The sequence below is a fragment of the Macrotis lagotis genome, chromosome X (genome assembly GCF_037893015.1).
Source record: "Macrotis lagotis isolate mMagLag1 chromosome X, bilby.v1.9.chrom.fasta, whole genome shotgun sequence".
NCBI classification, from domain to species: Eukaryota; Metazoa; Chordata; class Mammalia; order Peramelemorphia; family Peramelidae; genus Macrotis; species Macrotis lagotis.
In genome coordinates, this window is record NC_133666.1 from 108,927,163 (window position 1) to 108,941,601 (window position 14,439).

General features: G+C 37.8%; 1 protein-coding gene across 2 annotated transcripts in view; it reads left to right on the forward strand.

The window, feature by feature from the left end:
* The first annotated feature begins 2,666 nt into the window (after positions 1 to 2,666).
* The window catches only part of PTAR1 (protein prenyltransferase alpha subunit repeat containing 1), a 70,451-nt gene continuing 58,678 nt past the window's right edge, over positions 2,667 to 14,439 (forward strand). Inside the window, exons 1-2 of one of the 2 annotated variants that reach the window (XM_074205280.1) lie at positions 2,667 to 2,939; positions 12,794 to 12,963. In XM_074205280.1, coding sequence (XP_074061381.1) covers positions 2,854 to 2,939; positions 12,794 to 12,963 — 256 coding nt within the window. In that variant the 5' untranslated portion in view covers positions 2,667 to 2,853. The remainder of the gene's footprint in view (positions 2,940 to 12,793; positions 12,964 to 14,439) is intronic. The other variant, XM_074205279.1, reaches the window with a different exon arrangement.

A 14,439-nucleotide genomic window follows, 5' to 3' on the forward strand; every position in this document is an offset into this window, starting at 1 on the left:
AGTGTCTGAGGTTGGATTTGAACTCAGGTACTCCTGACTCCAGGGAAAGTGATCTATCCACTGCGCCACCTAGCTGCCCCTTGAATCATACAAGTATTAAGTGGCAGAAATGGGTTTAGAAGAATCTGTGACTACATCCAACATTCTTTCTACTGAATCACACTATCTCTCAAGAGATAACCTTATTGACAACACAAACTTCATCTGATAGTAGGATGAAAATATTAGGGGTGGCTAGGCAGTGGATAAAGCACCGGCCCTGGAGTCAGGAGTACCTGGGTTCAAATCCAGTCTCAAACACTCACCTAGCTGTGAGGCCTTGGGCAAGCCACTTAACCCCATTTGCCTTGCAAAAACCTAAAAAAAGAAAAAAAAAGAAAATATTAGGGTCTGATTGAAAACAAATTGACATGAAAACCTACACACATTACTTTTGTTTAGGCACTCTTCATGCTGGGCCTGCTATCCTACCCTAAATTAGAACTCAAATTCCTCTCTTTGTATCTTTGTTTAGGTTGCTCCACCACAAGACCTGTGGGATACCCTTTCTTCATCTGCCTCCTAGAATCTTTTAGTCTAACTCTTATGCCATCTCCTGTGGAAAGTTTTTCCTAGCACAGATTCTTGGAATATAGCAGGCACTTCAACAAAATGTTTGTTGGATTTGATTTGGTCTCAAACTAAAAATGCTAGAATTTCAAAATATTAAGTGATTATTTGATCATGTCATAGATATATTTCAATGTAAAACAGAGAGCAACTTTGATACTATTTGCATTCTGCATTTGGAATATGAATCTGCTCACAAAAATATTTTTATTGTGCATAGAGTGTTTCTAGAGTTGGGTTTCTATAACTAAGGGTGTGTGGGATAAAAATCCACTTAAAAAATATAGACTCCGCTGAGCAAAAAAAAAAAAAAGTTTATATTGACTTTTCTCTAGAAAAGGGCACACTCCAAGTCTCACAAAGGTAGTGAAGATCAAGGAGCTGCCCCCAAACTGACAGTCAAGCAAGATTATATGGTCTAATGCAATCCCCCTCCTCCTTCCTATCGACCCTCTCTATCGACTCATTGGTTAGTCTTCAGATTTACATTTTACTTGTGAAAATCTACCCCAATAACAAAGAAAAGAATGAAAGGTTTTCATATTACCTCACCATCCAGATGGTGAGAATAACCTTCAGCATTATAACTATCTTATTGAAGTAACAGCCTACTTATCATCAAACAAAAGGAGTCTTATGAGCTTCATTGGAATGCAAGGTTTTTCTCATGGGAACAGTCTACTGTTCTCCCAGTTAAGACAGTTTTATCATCAAATAGGTGACTAACTAAAAATGTAAGGTCTCTCTGGAAATAGTCCACTGTTTCCCCCTCCAACAGAATCAGGAGGGTGCCTGGCTTGGAATGCAAGATCTCTCTCCCTCTTTCTTCTAAGAATAGTTTAAGAGGAATAGTCTGTCTTTGTTTTTATGATATTTAACCGTGAGAGGACTTCACTAGGAATATTAAAACTCTTAAGAGGGAATATCCCACTCAAGGGGGATCAATCCATAGAGATTAGTCAATAAGCATTTAAGTACCATTCTGAGTCAGATGCTGTGCTAAGTTGAGAAATCAATGTCTCTTTAACTGGGCACCATCTTATTGCAAATTATTCATCTCAGTAAGATGAATACAGTTATCAGCGTCAGTCTCTCAAAAAAGAGTGCCACAAAGTACAATGAAGCCACAAAATGAGGTCACCATCACAGCTAAAAATAAATTCAACCACAGCCCTGGTTATAAGTTGGGAAAAGGAGGAAAATATTTTCAAAATCTTAGGGACCAAAATGTTTTTGTGATTGCTTGTAAACTTTCCCCCTTTTATTTTTGCACTGTTTAGGATGCAAAGCTCTAGGAGTAGAGATACTTCAATATGTACAAAGTTGACAGGATTCCCTAGTGGCGAAGCCCCAGGGAAGGGCTAGATGCATCTTTAGATTTCCTGAATCTCAAATTCCCTGGAAACCAAACTAGCACTCCGTGGATAAACAATCGTTTATTAAACCCCGTATTATAATAGTTATGATTTATACAATACTTTTAAGGTTTGTACAAAATTTGGTCCCATTTTATCCTCAAATGGGGCGGGGTGGAGGGAGGGAGAGCGGACGGATATGCAGTTTTTTGTCCAGGGTCACGCAGCTGTTGAGGGTCTGAGGTTGTATTTAAACGCTGCAGGTTCGGGGTTCGATTTAGTCAACAGTATGGATTAAAAAAATAAAAAGATGCCTGCCCTCAAGGTGCTTACTTTCCAAGACTGGTAATTCATGGAAGGCCCCGAAGCACAACTGCGGGGCTCCTGTGCCGGGCGCGGGGAGGGGGAGGGGCGCGGGTCGGAGCGGCAGGACACCCCGCCGGCCAGGGCCCCCGCCTCCGCCCCTCGCCCTCGCTTCGGCGCAGGAAGCGCTCCGCTTCGGCGCAGGAAGCGCTCCGCATCGCCTGTCCCTTTAACCGCGGGAGCGTCGCCCGGGGACGCCCTGGCGTCGGGCCGGCTTCGTGCGCGGTGGAGCACGTGAGGGGGGGAGGGGAGGAAGGCTGCGCGCCGCAACACCTCCCCCCGGCCTCTCCGCGGGCTGACCCGGAAGTGCTCCTACACTCGGCCGAGGTCCCGCGGAGAAGCCGCGGGCGCGCGCGCGCGCACTCACACTCACACACACACGGAGGTTCCGACGCGGACTTTCTGCCTCCTCCTTCCCCGGGCAACGCCAGGCGCTCTCGGAGTCGGCGGCCCGACTTCCTTTGGGCCCACGCTGCTTGCTGCACACTTACCCCTTCCCCCCATTTTTTTTTTTAAATTAAAAAACATGGCCGAGTCGACGGAGGAGGTGGCGGTGCTGGTGCAGCGGGTGGTGAAGGACATCAACAACGCCTTCAAGAGGAATCCGCACATGTGAGTTGGGCGCCGGGGCCGGGGCCGGGGCCGGGGCCGGGGCCGGGGCCGGGGCCGGGGCCGGGCGGGCGGGCGGGCCGCTGACTGACTGCGCGGGGGGCGCCCTCGAGCCCCGGCCGTCCGCACCCCGAGTCCCCCCCTCCATCCTCCCCTCCCCTCCACCCTCCCTCCGGTGCCAGTGAAGGTCCAGGAGGCTCGTCCGACCTTCCGACTCTGCCTTCTGCCCTTCCAGAGGGAGTTCTGCGGAGACGCGAAGGGACTTGAGTTTGCTTTCCCCAACCCCCCGCCCCCCGTCCTGAACAAGTTACTTTTCTGTTTTGCCACGTTGCCCTTAACTTGGAGGGCTCGCGCGGGCGCTGCCAGGGACGTCCGAGGCCATCCGGCGCGGCTCCCTCGTGTGCCAAGCGGGGAGCGAAGGGACTCGCTCAAGGGCTTGCAGGGGCGCCGGGCTGCTCTTCCAGCGCCCGATGCCCGATGCTGCCCCTGCATCGCATTGCCGCCTTCTCGTTTTACAGAGGAAGAAACTGAGGCTCGGGTCAGGGGACTAGCCAGCCCAAGGTCATAGCCGCAGGCTTCCACAAACTCAAATTTTTTTTTCATTTCAAGCCCTCTTGTTCTTTCTAACGTATTAGATCGCTTTTTTAAATGCACACAATGGTGTTCCATTTATGATAGGGATATATACATGTGTAAAAAGAATATTTGTATATTGATAGGTTTGTAGCCTACGCCAACTACCAAAGGAAGGCACTGACTCCCTCTACCCATCGCAGATCCGCTTCTGCTCTTCTGGGAAGACTTCTAGAGTTGCCCTGGGCTTTGAGAAGTTAAATCTCCTGTGATGGGTCTCTTAGCCATAAGTTCCCCTTGAATACAGATTCCCGACTGGGAGACCCGATCTTTGTTCTTTATACTATTCTGGCCTCCTTAGGTATTGTCTTTTTAAAAAACAAAACAAAGCTATTGTTTTAGGATTTTCAAAGCTTGTAGTGGATTATAGTAAAGAGTATAGTTTGGTTTTTTTTTACCTGGCCTGCCCTACTATTAAATGAAGGTTTGGGATTTTTGCCTTTCTGTGTTTACTTTGGTCAAAAGAGGATTGTAAAACATGTAAGAATGACTTGAGCACCCCATGAAGAAAGATTCTGAGGGAGATGGGGGGGGTATAAGTACTTGTCATCTTAAGTACAGTATGAAGATTGTCACAAAACAAATCAAACTTGAACATTGCTGTATCTGTGTCATAATCATCACCTATACCATATGGGACTATTTTTATTTTTATTCCAACCTCATTACCTACTTAAAGTTTGGCACAGCAGAGAAGATTTATCTCTAGTTTCCCTTTTTCGGATAAAATACGGGCTGATCACCTATTTAGATCAAAGTATAGCAGGAATATAGTCCAGAACACTGTATGGTGTATAGTCAGTGATCATCTAGCTACACAACTTTATAGATGACGAAATTAACTACCAGGAACTTAACCCAAGTCCAGAAGTAAAATTTGAATCCAGGTCCTCTTCCAAATTAATGCACCTTATACTATAACATCTTAATTGTACTCCTTTAGCATTCACATAATATCAGGAATGAAGAACTCCAGCATAATGGATTACAATGTATATATGCTCTCAAGAACTTTATAGTCTGTTTAGTGGTTAGGATTTTACACAGATAAATTTAATAAAAGAGAGTGAGGGACAAAGGAAAGATCAAGATAAAGTGTTCTCTTTTTCTACTTCTTTTCCCTACCACTCCAGCTATCTTTTGACTCTTAAAAATTAAAATAGACTCTCTGGGAGTAACCATAGCAATTACTGAATACTAAAATTGGGAGCTTCATTAGACATAGACATTCTCAGAAATAACTGAATAAGAGAAGAACACATTTTCTCACTATATTAATGCTATGGTATATTTTCTTTGAAGAAGTAGCAGAAGGTTAAAACAAGTCAGTCATCCAGCAACCTTTTCAAGTTGCTCTAAATTAATTGCAGATCTTGTGAGGTGGACTGAACTGTCATCATTTGGTAGGGCAAGCTGAATTGTTAAAACAGCCTCATCAGTAGATTTAGGGTACTCCTCAGAAAAGTTTTTATTGTAAAACTTTGATAATTTGAACCTTCCTAGCTCATATATTTAGTGATAATTTGAAGTAAAGGAAATAGACTGTTCTTTAAAATACTTATTTGATGCATTCTTAAGTAATAATTAGGTCTATTGTGAATCGATTCTTTTAACTAATGTTATTTTGTAATATATTACATTTTCATTTATATTATCTACAGCATTAAACAGTTTCTGTAAATTTGGACTTTTCAATAATTCAAACAGAACTCCTAGTTCTATTTAAAATAAATTCTTTAAAATTTATAAATAAATATAAATAAAAGGAGAATGCTTTCCTTGAAAGCTATGTCATTGTTATTTTTATTACAAAAAGTTTTCCATTCCTAAAAAAAAACTTAAAAGAAAAGGGCTGGCTAGAGCATGGGCCCTGGAGTCAGGAGTACCTGAGTTCAAACCCAGCCTCAGGCATCTAATAATTACTTAGCTGTGTGGCCTTGGGCAAGCCACTTAACCCCCATTGCCTTGCAAAAAAAAAAAAAGAAAACAAAAAATTTTTCCATTCTTTACTTCTTGCTTTTGTAATTTTCCTATCCCCAGAAAGATGTCAGTTTTCAACCCTAACCCTAACCCTCCTTTAATTTGTGCTGTTTATGTTGTTTAATGTTATGTTGTTTATGCTTTCTTTGATACATCACATGTTGAATTTTCCATGTCTAGTGTCATCAAGATAGTAGACCTAGCCATAAACTAGATTATTTCAGAGAACTCCATCCCTTTTATTTGAAAGTTGTTAAAATTTGATGTGTTGAACCACATTACTGTTAAGGAAACAGGAGAAAGCTCTGAACAGAATTGTTCTTATCAAGGAAATTAACTTTTTAAAGAAAAATCAGTCTACTTCATTGAATCACCTATGTTCAGGGCATCATGCTAGGTCAAAATGAGATGTGCAAAGAAATATAAAATTTGCTCCTCAAGAAATTTATAATCTAACTTATTCATTTGTATTAGACTCTTCAGTTTTCTAAGCAAAGATAGGATAATGGTTTGCCATTTTCTTCTCCAGTGGATTAAGGTGAGCTGGTTAAGTGATTTGCTCAGGATCATACAGCCAGATCGTGTCTGAGGCAGGATTTGAACTTGGGTCTGCAGGACTCCAGGCCCAGCATTCTGTCATTTGAGACTTCTAACTGCCTAGCTAATATAACTCAGAGCTGACCAAAATGTTATCCACAGGAAATTTTTTATGGCTGCCTGTGTGTTTACTAAAGTATTTAAAGCAGTGCTTTTGTAAATGAAGCCAAACTACTGCAGAGCTCTCACTAAAATGACAAATCAAAAATATATTGTCTATCGTTTCAATAAAAACTTAAAAGTAAGGTTGGACAGCCCCAATCTAACTAGTGAGATAAGAAAGGCACACTAATAACAGATGTCATGAAGGAATGTTAGATATATGCCATAGTACTCTTAAGACGTTTAAAAGTGGGTTAGGCAACATGGGGTAATGATCAACTTTGTTCACTCCATTTGTGCAATAATCAGGGATAATTTTAGAGGATCTGTGATAGAGAGAATACTATCTGCATATAGAGAAAGAACTGTGGAGTTTAAATGAAGACCAAAGATTATTATCTTCCATTTTTAAAAAAAGTTGTATTATGTATCACATAATTTTGCTATCTCTATTTTTTTCTTCCTTAACAATGTTTTTTCTCTCTCAACACATTCAATTTTGATCTATGCACATCATGGAAACAAATGTAACGATTATCAGATTGCCTTGTATTGGGAGGGGGGGAAGGGAGGAAGGAGAAAAAATTGTAAACTTCAAAACCTGCAATGTTTGGTAGAAATTATTTTATATAATTGTCAAACAAAAAGAGTATTTAATTTTTTTTTTAAAGTGGGTTAGGACTAGCTTTATGGAAGCAATTAGATAAGCTGGACCTAAAAGAACTGAAATAATTAGGCTAGGTAATGACTGAAAAGTGATACATATGTGAGAATTTGTGAGGCATCTTTTAGAAAAGTGCATTGGATTAGGGGTTCTAGACTGTCTGCAATGCTTTTAGTATAGTGACAAGAATACATAGATAGGATCTTCTGGCAGTTTAAGATGTGACCTTAGACATTTGTCCCTTCTACATTGCTACTTTCTTCCTCATGGTGTTAATTTATCTTGGGTTGGTATAAAAGATTAAATGAGGGGCAGCTAGATGGCGAAGTGAATAGAGCACCGGCCCTGGAGTCAGGAGTACCTGAATTCAAATCTGGCCTCAAACACTTAATAATTACCTAGCTGTGTGGCCTTGGGCAAGCCACTTAATCCCATTGCCTTGAAGAAAAAAAAAAGAAAAAAAGATTAAATGAGTATTTGGGGGAGTTTTGTAGAAGCTGCAGATGACAGAGAAAAAATTTAGAAACTCAGAAGTGTATAAAATATGTATAGTATATTGCATAATAATCAACATTTTATCTTTTAATACTATGATTCAACTTCTCTAGAATGCACATATATTATCTGTTGCCAAGCCTTGTTGTTTCTACCTTTAAAACATATAAGTCCCCCTTTCTTTACTTAAGTAAAATCGCCAGGTCCTCTTTGAAAAATGATCAACAAAGTCAGCAAACATTTATTTATTAAGTATTCTACTTTGCTAAGCACTGGGGATACAGTGCAAGGCCAAAATAGCTCGTGTCCTTAAAGAACTCACAAGGGAGAGAAACATACAAACAACATGTATATCATGGATATATTGGAAATGATGACAGAGGAAGGGGGAACCAAGAGAAGCTTCTTGAAAGAGAAGGCATTGTAGCTGGCATCTAAGAGAATTAAAGGAGTTGGGGAAGCCAAGAGGCAAAGATGAGGGAGTGGATTCCAGGTATGGGGGACAGCTAGTGAAAAAACCTGGAGCAGGTGATGTTGTGTCTTGCAGGAGGAAGAGCCAAGGGACCAGTGACACTGAATCTTAGTAAAGTATAAGAAGATTGGAAAGGTAGGAATGAGGCAAGATTTAAGGAACTTTAAAAGTCAAACAGGACTTTATATTTTGATTGTGGAAGGAGTAAAGAAGCAGCGGGAGTTTATTTTATTATTTATTGAATTGAGTTGACATAAGGTAGATCACTTTAATTCTCACCTGTTGTAGACCCTCATTATTATATCATGTCTATTTTTTTGATAAGTGATTTTTATAAAGTGCAAGTCTGACAATGTTATCCCCATACTCAGTAAATTACAGTCAAATACAAAATCCCCTTGACAGTTTGATATTTAAACTACCTGTTTCCAGTCAAGTTTTTTTAGCCTAAACACCAAAATGAGCATGTCTACATATACAGCAGAACACAGAAAGAGGATTTGTACATGAGAACATGACTTTCCATTTCATGTTACTTGTGTTTGGGTGTGTGTGTGTGTGTGTGTGTGTGTATGAGAAAGAGAGATGATGATGATGGTGATGATGATGATGATGGTTTGTTCTTGTAAAAGACTGACATTGGGGAGGTTGATGACATGACATGTAACTAAATTGGGCTTGAGTTAGGGGGCACTGTGCTAAATCACCAGTCTACCTCCTCTATAGAGTCATCTGGGTCCAGTGACCAGATACAAATCAGGATGACTGGAGATAGCCCTGGATTTGAGGCAGTTAGGTTTAAGTGACTTGCCCAACAATCACACGGCTATTAAGTTTCAAGTTCAGATTGACTAGTGCTCTATCCACTGGATCACCTAGTTGCCATCTATCTATCCAGCTGTCTAGCTATCTATATTTGCATATATCACATTTTTCTTTCAAAACCATCCTTTGTTCCATACATTTTTAAAAAAAGATTCAGTGACTTTTTTTATTTTTTGACATCTTTATTGCTAACCTTCCCCTACCCATTACCCCAATTGAAAATCAAGATAAAGGAGAAAGAAGACCTTTTTCACAAATAAGTAATTAGGCAAAGCTCATCCATACAGTGACGATGTCCCAAAATTCACCTCTCTTCACCTTTTGTCTTTTATCTGTTAGGAGATGGATAACACACTTCATCATTGGTCTTCTTGAGACATGGTTAGTCATTGCATTAATAAGAGTTATGAAATCTTTCAAAATTGTCTTTATGATTTCTTTTAAAAATTGTTCTCCTGCTTCTGCTTGCTTTACTCAGCTTGAGTTCAGGATTCTCTGAAATTATCTCATCATATACCCTAATTTGTTAAATTGTTTCCCAGTTGAGAAAAAGGAAATTTAAGGGAACTTCTTTTGGTTTTTGCTTTTCTTTTCATATTTCTTTTGTTTGCATATTTTTATTTTTACTTTTTAAATGTTAACTCCTTGAGGGCACCTTTTGTTGTCTTGAAGGCCCCCCTGACCATCTTTTGTTTTATTTTGCCCTCCTTATTGGGTCTTTAGTTTAGCATTATGCCTAACATAGTAAATGCTTATTAAATGTTAATTTACCAACTGGCAACTCCTACCTCAGTCATCCTTTACTCTTCTCTCTTCCCCGCTGCTAAGTTCCCAAGTCTTCTTGATTGTAGTTCTACAGTGTCTCTTTCACCTTCTCTGCTCATATAGCTACCACCTCCTTCAGGCTTTCTACAGCTCTGTTCTAGGCTACCACAATGGCCTGCTAATTGATCTCTTTGCCTCATGTCTGTCTTCTCTCCTACCATCATCCACAAAGCTGTCAAATTGATATTCCTAAACACAGGTCTGACATATACTCTCCTCCTAAATAAATTCTAGGTGTTCACTATTCTCTAGGATCAAATATAAATTCTTTTCTTTGGTAATGAAAGTTCCTTAGAACCTGACACCAGCCTACCTTTCTAATATTTTATACATCACTCTCCTCTACACATTCTACACGTCCAACCATAAGCTTATTTACTGTTTTTTTTTATTCATGACACTACACACTCATTTCTGTGCCTTTGCAACGGCACATGACTTGAATGCTCTCCTTTCCTCTACTTCTGAGATCCCTTAGCTTTTTTTATGATTTAGCTCAATTTTTGCAGTAGTCCTTTTCTGTTTTCTTGAACTGCTAGGACATTCCCTTTGCCAATGACTCAATAATTTGTAGGTACCCAGTTATTTGCATGTAAGCTTCATGAGGGCAGGGACTGTTTAATTTCTGTTGGTTCTCCCCCATCTTATTATAGTTTCTGCCCCATAGTAATTGTTTAATAAATTCTTGTTGGTTGTCTAAATAATCTTTATTGGACAGTGAATAGACTAGCTTTCCTTGAGTCTAAAATTCTTATAGGAAGTAATGCAAAATATGATTGTAAAACTTAATTTTTGAGGACCTTGGATACTAGGACTTTTTGGTCCTTTAGGTAATGAGAACCTGTTGAAAATTTTTGAGTGGAAGAGTGATTGTAAAAAGTTGTTTTTAGGCAGCATGGAGGATGATTGTAAAGGATAGGATTAGAAACTTAAAGACAAATTAGGAGCCTACTTTAAGTAGAGTCCAAGGAAACAATAAAGGACCTGGGACTGGGATAGAGATCTTAAAATTTATTTCTTAGTTTATATTAATCAGTTATTGGTGAAGTTATGGAGAGATAAAGAGATTTAAATTTGTATTGTGAAAAATGTCATGACATCAAAAGGAAAACGTATTTTTTTTAAACTCTCTGAATTTTGTTACCAGTACACAAGAATTATTCTTTTAAACATAATTGCATCATTCTGAAAAAGGGTTGATCTGGGAGAGCCCTAAATGGAAAAATTATTAATTAGGCAAGGTTTACATTATCCCTATGTGCTATGATAATTTTATGTCCTGTTTCACATCATTAAAGTATTAAATTTTAGATGTGTGGGACCACCAAGAATACCTTTGTGAATTATATTTCTGAATAGTCAGGGAACTCACATGGTAATACATTTTTTTTTAAGAGTCATCTAAACAATATGAAGAACAAAGAAGCTCCTGAAGATAAATGATTCAGACTGGAAAAGGTCTTATGTCATTTATGCCACTTGCTTTATGTGGCCAGATCTTTTATGTAGATGACCAGCATCAAGAATTTTTTCAGTCTTTATGGGTATCAAAAAGCATATATCCTTTTGTTTGTTAGAGTATTACACTTAGGAATAAGAGAGTTCTCAATTCAAATCACTTCACTCTTGGCTAAATGAATGAATGGTAGAGATGGAAATCAGTAGACCTAATTTAAAATGAGACTTTTTTTAACAGTTGATGTTAGCAAATTACTTACCTTTCCTGGTCTTCAGTTTCCTCATCTAGAAAAAAAGGAGGAATTGGACTAACCAATCTCTAAGGTCTTGTCTAGTTCTAAAATTATCTTAAATTTCCAGAAACTTAGAATAAATGTACTCTGTGGTGTATCCTTTGTAGCAACACAGTAATCTCCTCTTTAGTGGAAAGATCCTAGAGATCAATGTTTTAGGCTTAACCCTCCCTGCAAATAACTCTGTGATCTTGACCTAATCCCTTGATTTTTCTGAATTTTTCCTCTTTGGTATATATTAAGGTAATGGCCTTATGAGATCTAAATAACTCTAAAACTACAATTTCATGAAAACAATGACATAAAGACTCCTTTGAGGATTTCTGGAAGGGTCAGATGATATCATAATAGATGGTTTTCAGTGCAGTTCACATTAACTATCCGATTTGATCCTTATCAAAACCCTGTGAATTAGTACTTTACATAACATTATTTGAGGAAACTAGATCCCAGAGTGACCCAGTGTCACATAACTAATATGTTTTGGATTTAGAAATTGAATAGAATGTTGAGAAACACTTTTAAAAACAAAAAAATATATAATGTTTTACAGAGAGTGTTGAACTTGGAGGCACTGCTAGTTTTTTGACCCTAGGCAAGTCATTTAAGCTCTATATGCCTCAAGCAAATCCCTAGGACTCAATCTGCAGGAAAAAGTTCCTGCAGGTATTTTGAAAAAAATTCTAAACTGAAAATATCCAGGAATGTAACAACCAAAATCCAGAGCTTCAGGGTCAATGAAAAAAAATTACTTAAAAGCAGCCAAGATAGAAAGAATGTTACTCCTAAGGAACTACAATCTGGATCATATAATATTCTATGATGCCTATATCTTAAAAGAAAGAAAATTTTAGGATAAGATTTAAAAATCAAGAATAATTTTCCCTGAAAAACTTAGTGTAATTCTGTGGAGAAAAATGAAACTTTAAAAGGACTGAAGACTTTCAAGCATTCTTGATGTAAAGATCAAAATTGGGTAGATGTTGAAGTATAAACAAAAGAGACAAGAAATTTAGGAAAGCAAATATGTTTGAATAATTGGACAGGGCTAAATAATGAAAAACTGTTATCTTCTATTAGTGGAGAAGAATCAAGGGTTCATTTAGAATCTAGGCCTTTGGGTTATCATAGAAGGATTTAAGAAAGACAAATAGAGAACCCGTGGTAACTTTGTTCTACTTAATAGTTTTAAGAGGAGAAAGAAAAGAAAGTGAAGTGAAACATATATGAGGAAAAATGGGAAAAACTTCCTCATTTAGATACATAAAGATTAAGTTTTATTTCCAATCTTTTCTGCTCTTTGTGTTTATAAATTAATGAACACTTCATTATATATAGCTGTTACATCACATAATATATCATTTATATTATTAATGAGCTATATTATATCAACTATTTTTAAGTGAAGAAAATGTTTCTCTACTTGGTATATATTTATGTATTTTAAAAAACAATTCTGATTATTTATAAAATTATAGCTTACCATTAACTCTCATGTATTTTTCATGTTAAGAGATGAAATAGGACTAATTCCCTGTCCTGAAGCTCGGTACAACCGGAGTCCAATAGTCTTGGTTGAGAATAAACTTGGTGTGGAGAGTTGGTGTGTCAAGTTTCTTTTGCCATATGTCCACAACAAACTTCTCCTCTACAGGCAAAGAAAGCAGCGATTAAACAAAGATGGTAAGTCTGAACTATATCTTTTTCTTAGATAATCTGTAATGAATGAGCATCATATTTCTGGGTGATAAACCACAGTTTTAACACAGATTCATGGGGTGCCACCACACTGGAATCCAGTTTATAGTCTGTATTTTAATGCTTTTCACCAACTCAGAGGCCAGAAAAAAATTAAGTTGTTTTTTTTTTAATTAAGCACTTATTATTTCTTCAATACATGCTTGGGGAAGATAGAAAGTTCAACTAAGATTCATTGCTTCCCCACATTAATCTTCTGTAGTCATGCCAATTACTGTGTTCTTTGCTTTTTTGTTCCCCTTTAATTTCAATAACATTTATTAAACATTTATATGCAAGAAGATACCAAAAAAATGTTCCTGCCATTAAGGAGCTCATATATTTTTGTCTTTTTTCTAATTTAAAATACCCTGCTTCCTTCCCACTTGGAACAAATCCTTCTTCAAGAATTGGTTAATGTCCCTCATGAAGCTCTTCAAAAACAAGTTTTATACTTCTCAGTACTAGATACATTATAGGTAATTTGCAGTATCTGTTCATTTTAAAATATAGCTAACATTTATAATGTGTTTATATTTATTTATATTAAAAGCAGTTGTATAGGTTTGTAAAGCAGGATATATAAAGACATTTAGCTTCAAAATAACCCTATGAAGATAGATGCTATTTATTTATCACCATTTTACAGAGGAAGAAACATGACTTATAGAGGTTAAGTGACTTGCCCAGGGTCATACAGACTAAGTTGTATTTGATCTTGGATTTTTTGTACAGATTTCTAATTCCTGGAGAATTAAGAAACAAGAAAGATTATGTGCTCTCCTTACATTCCTCTCAGACCTATCAGCCATATATTTGTTGTTCTTTATTTCTAACTAAATTATAACTAAACCATTTCTCTTCAATCTTTCCCAATTTTTTGGTCATGAGTCCTATCTTCTCATTTTTGTGGCCAAAGTATATAAACTTTAGCTTCAATATTTGTCCTTCCAATGATTAGTCTCAATTTATTTTTAAAGGATTGATTGATTTGATCTCTTTGCTGTCCAGAGGGTTCTCAAAAATTTTCTCTAGCATCATAGTTTGAAATTGACAGTTTTGCAGTGCTCAGCATTCTTTATAATCCAACTCTCAAAGCCATAAGTTACTACTGGAAAAACCATAACTTTGACTGTAATGGACCTTTGTTGGCAAGGTGATATCTTTACTTTTTGGTATGCTGTCCACATTTACCAGAACTTTTTCTTCTAAGGAGCCAAGTGCCTTTTTTTTAAGGGTGGGTTTTTTTTAGGTTTTTTTTGGCAAGGCAAATGGGGTTAAGTGGCTTGCCCAAGGCCACACACCTAGGTTAATTTTAAGTGTCTGAGACCAGATTTGAACCCAAGAACTCCTGACTCCAAGGCCGGTGCTTTATCCACCACGCCACCTAGCTGTCCCCCTTTTTTTTAATTTTTAAAGATT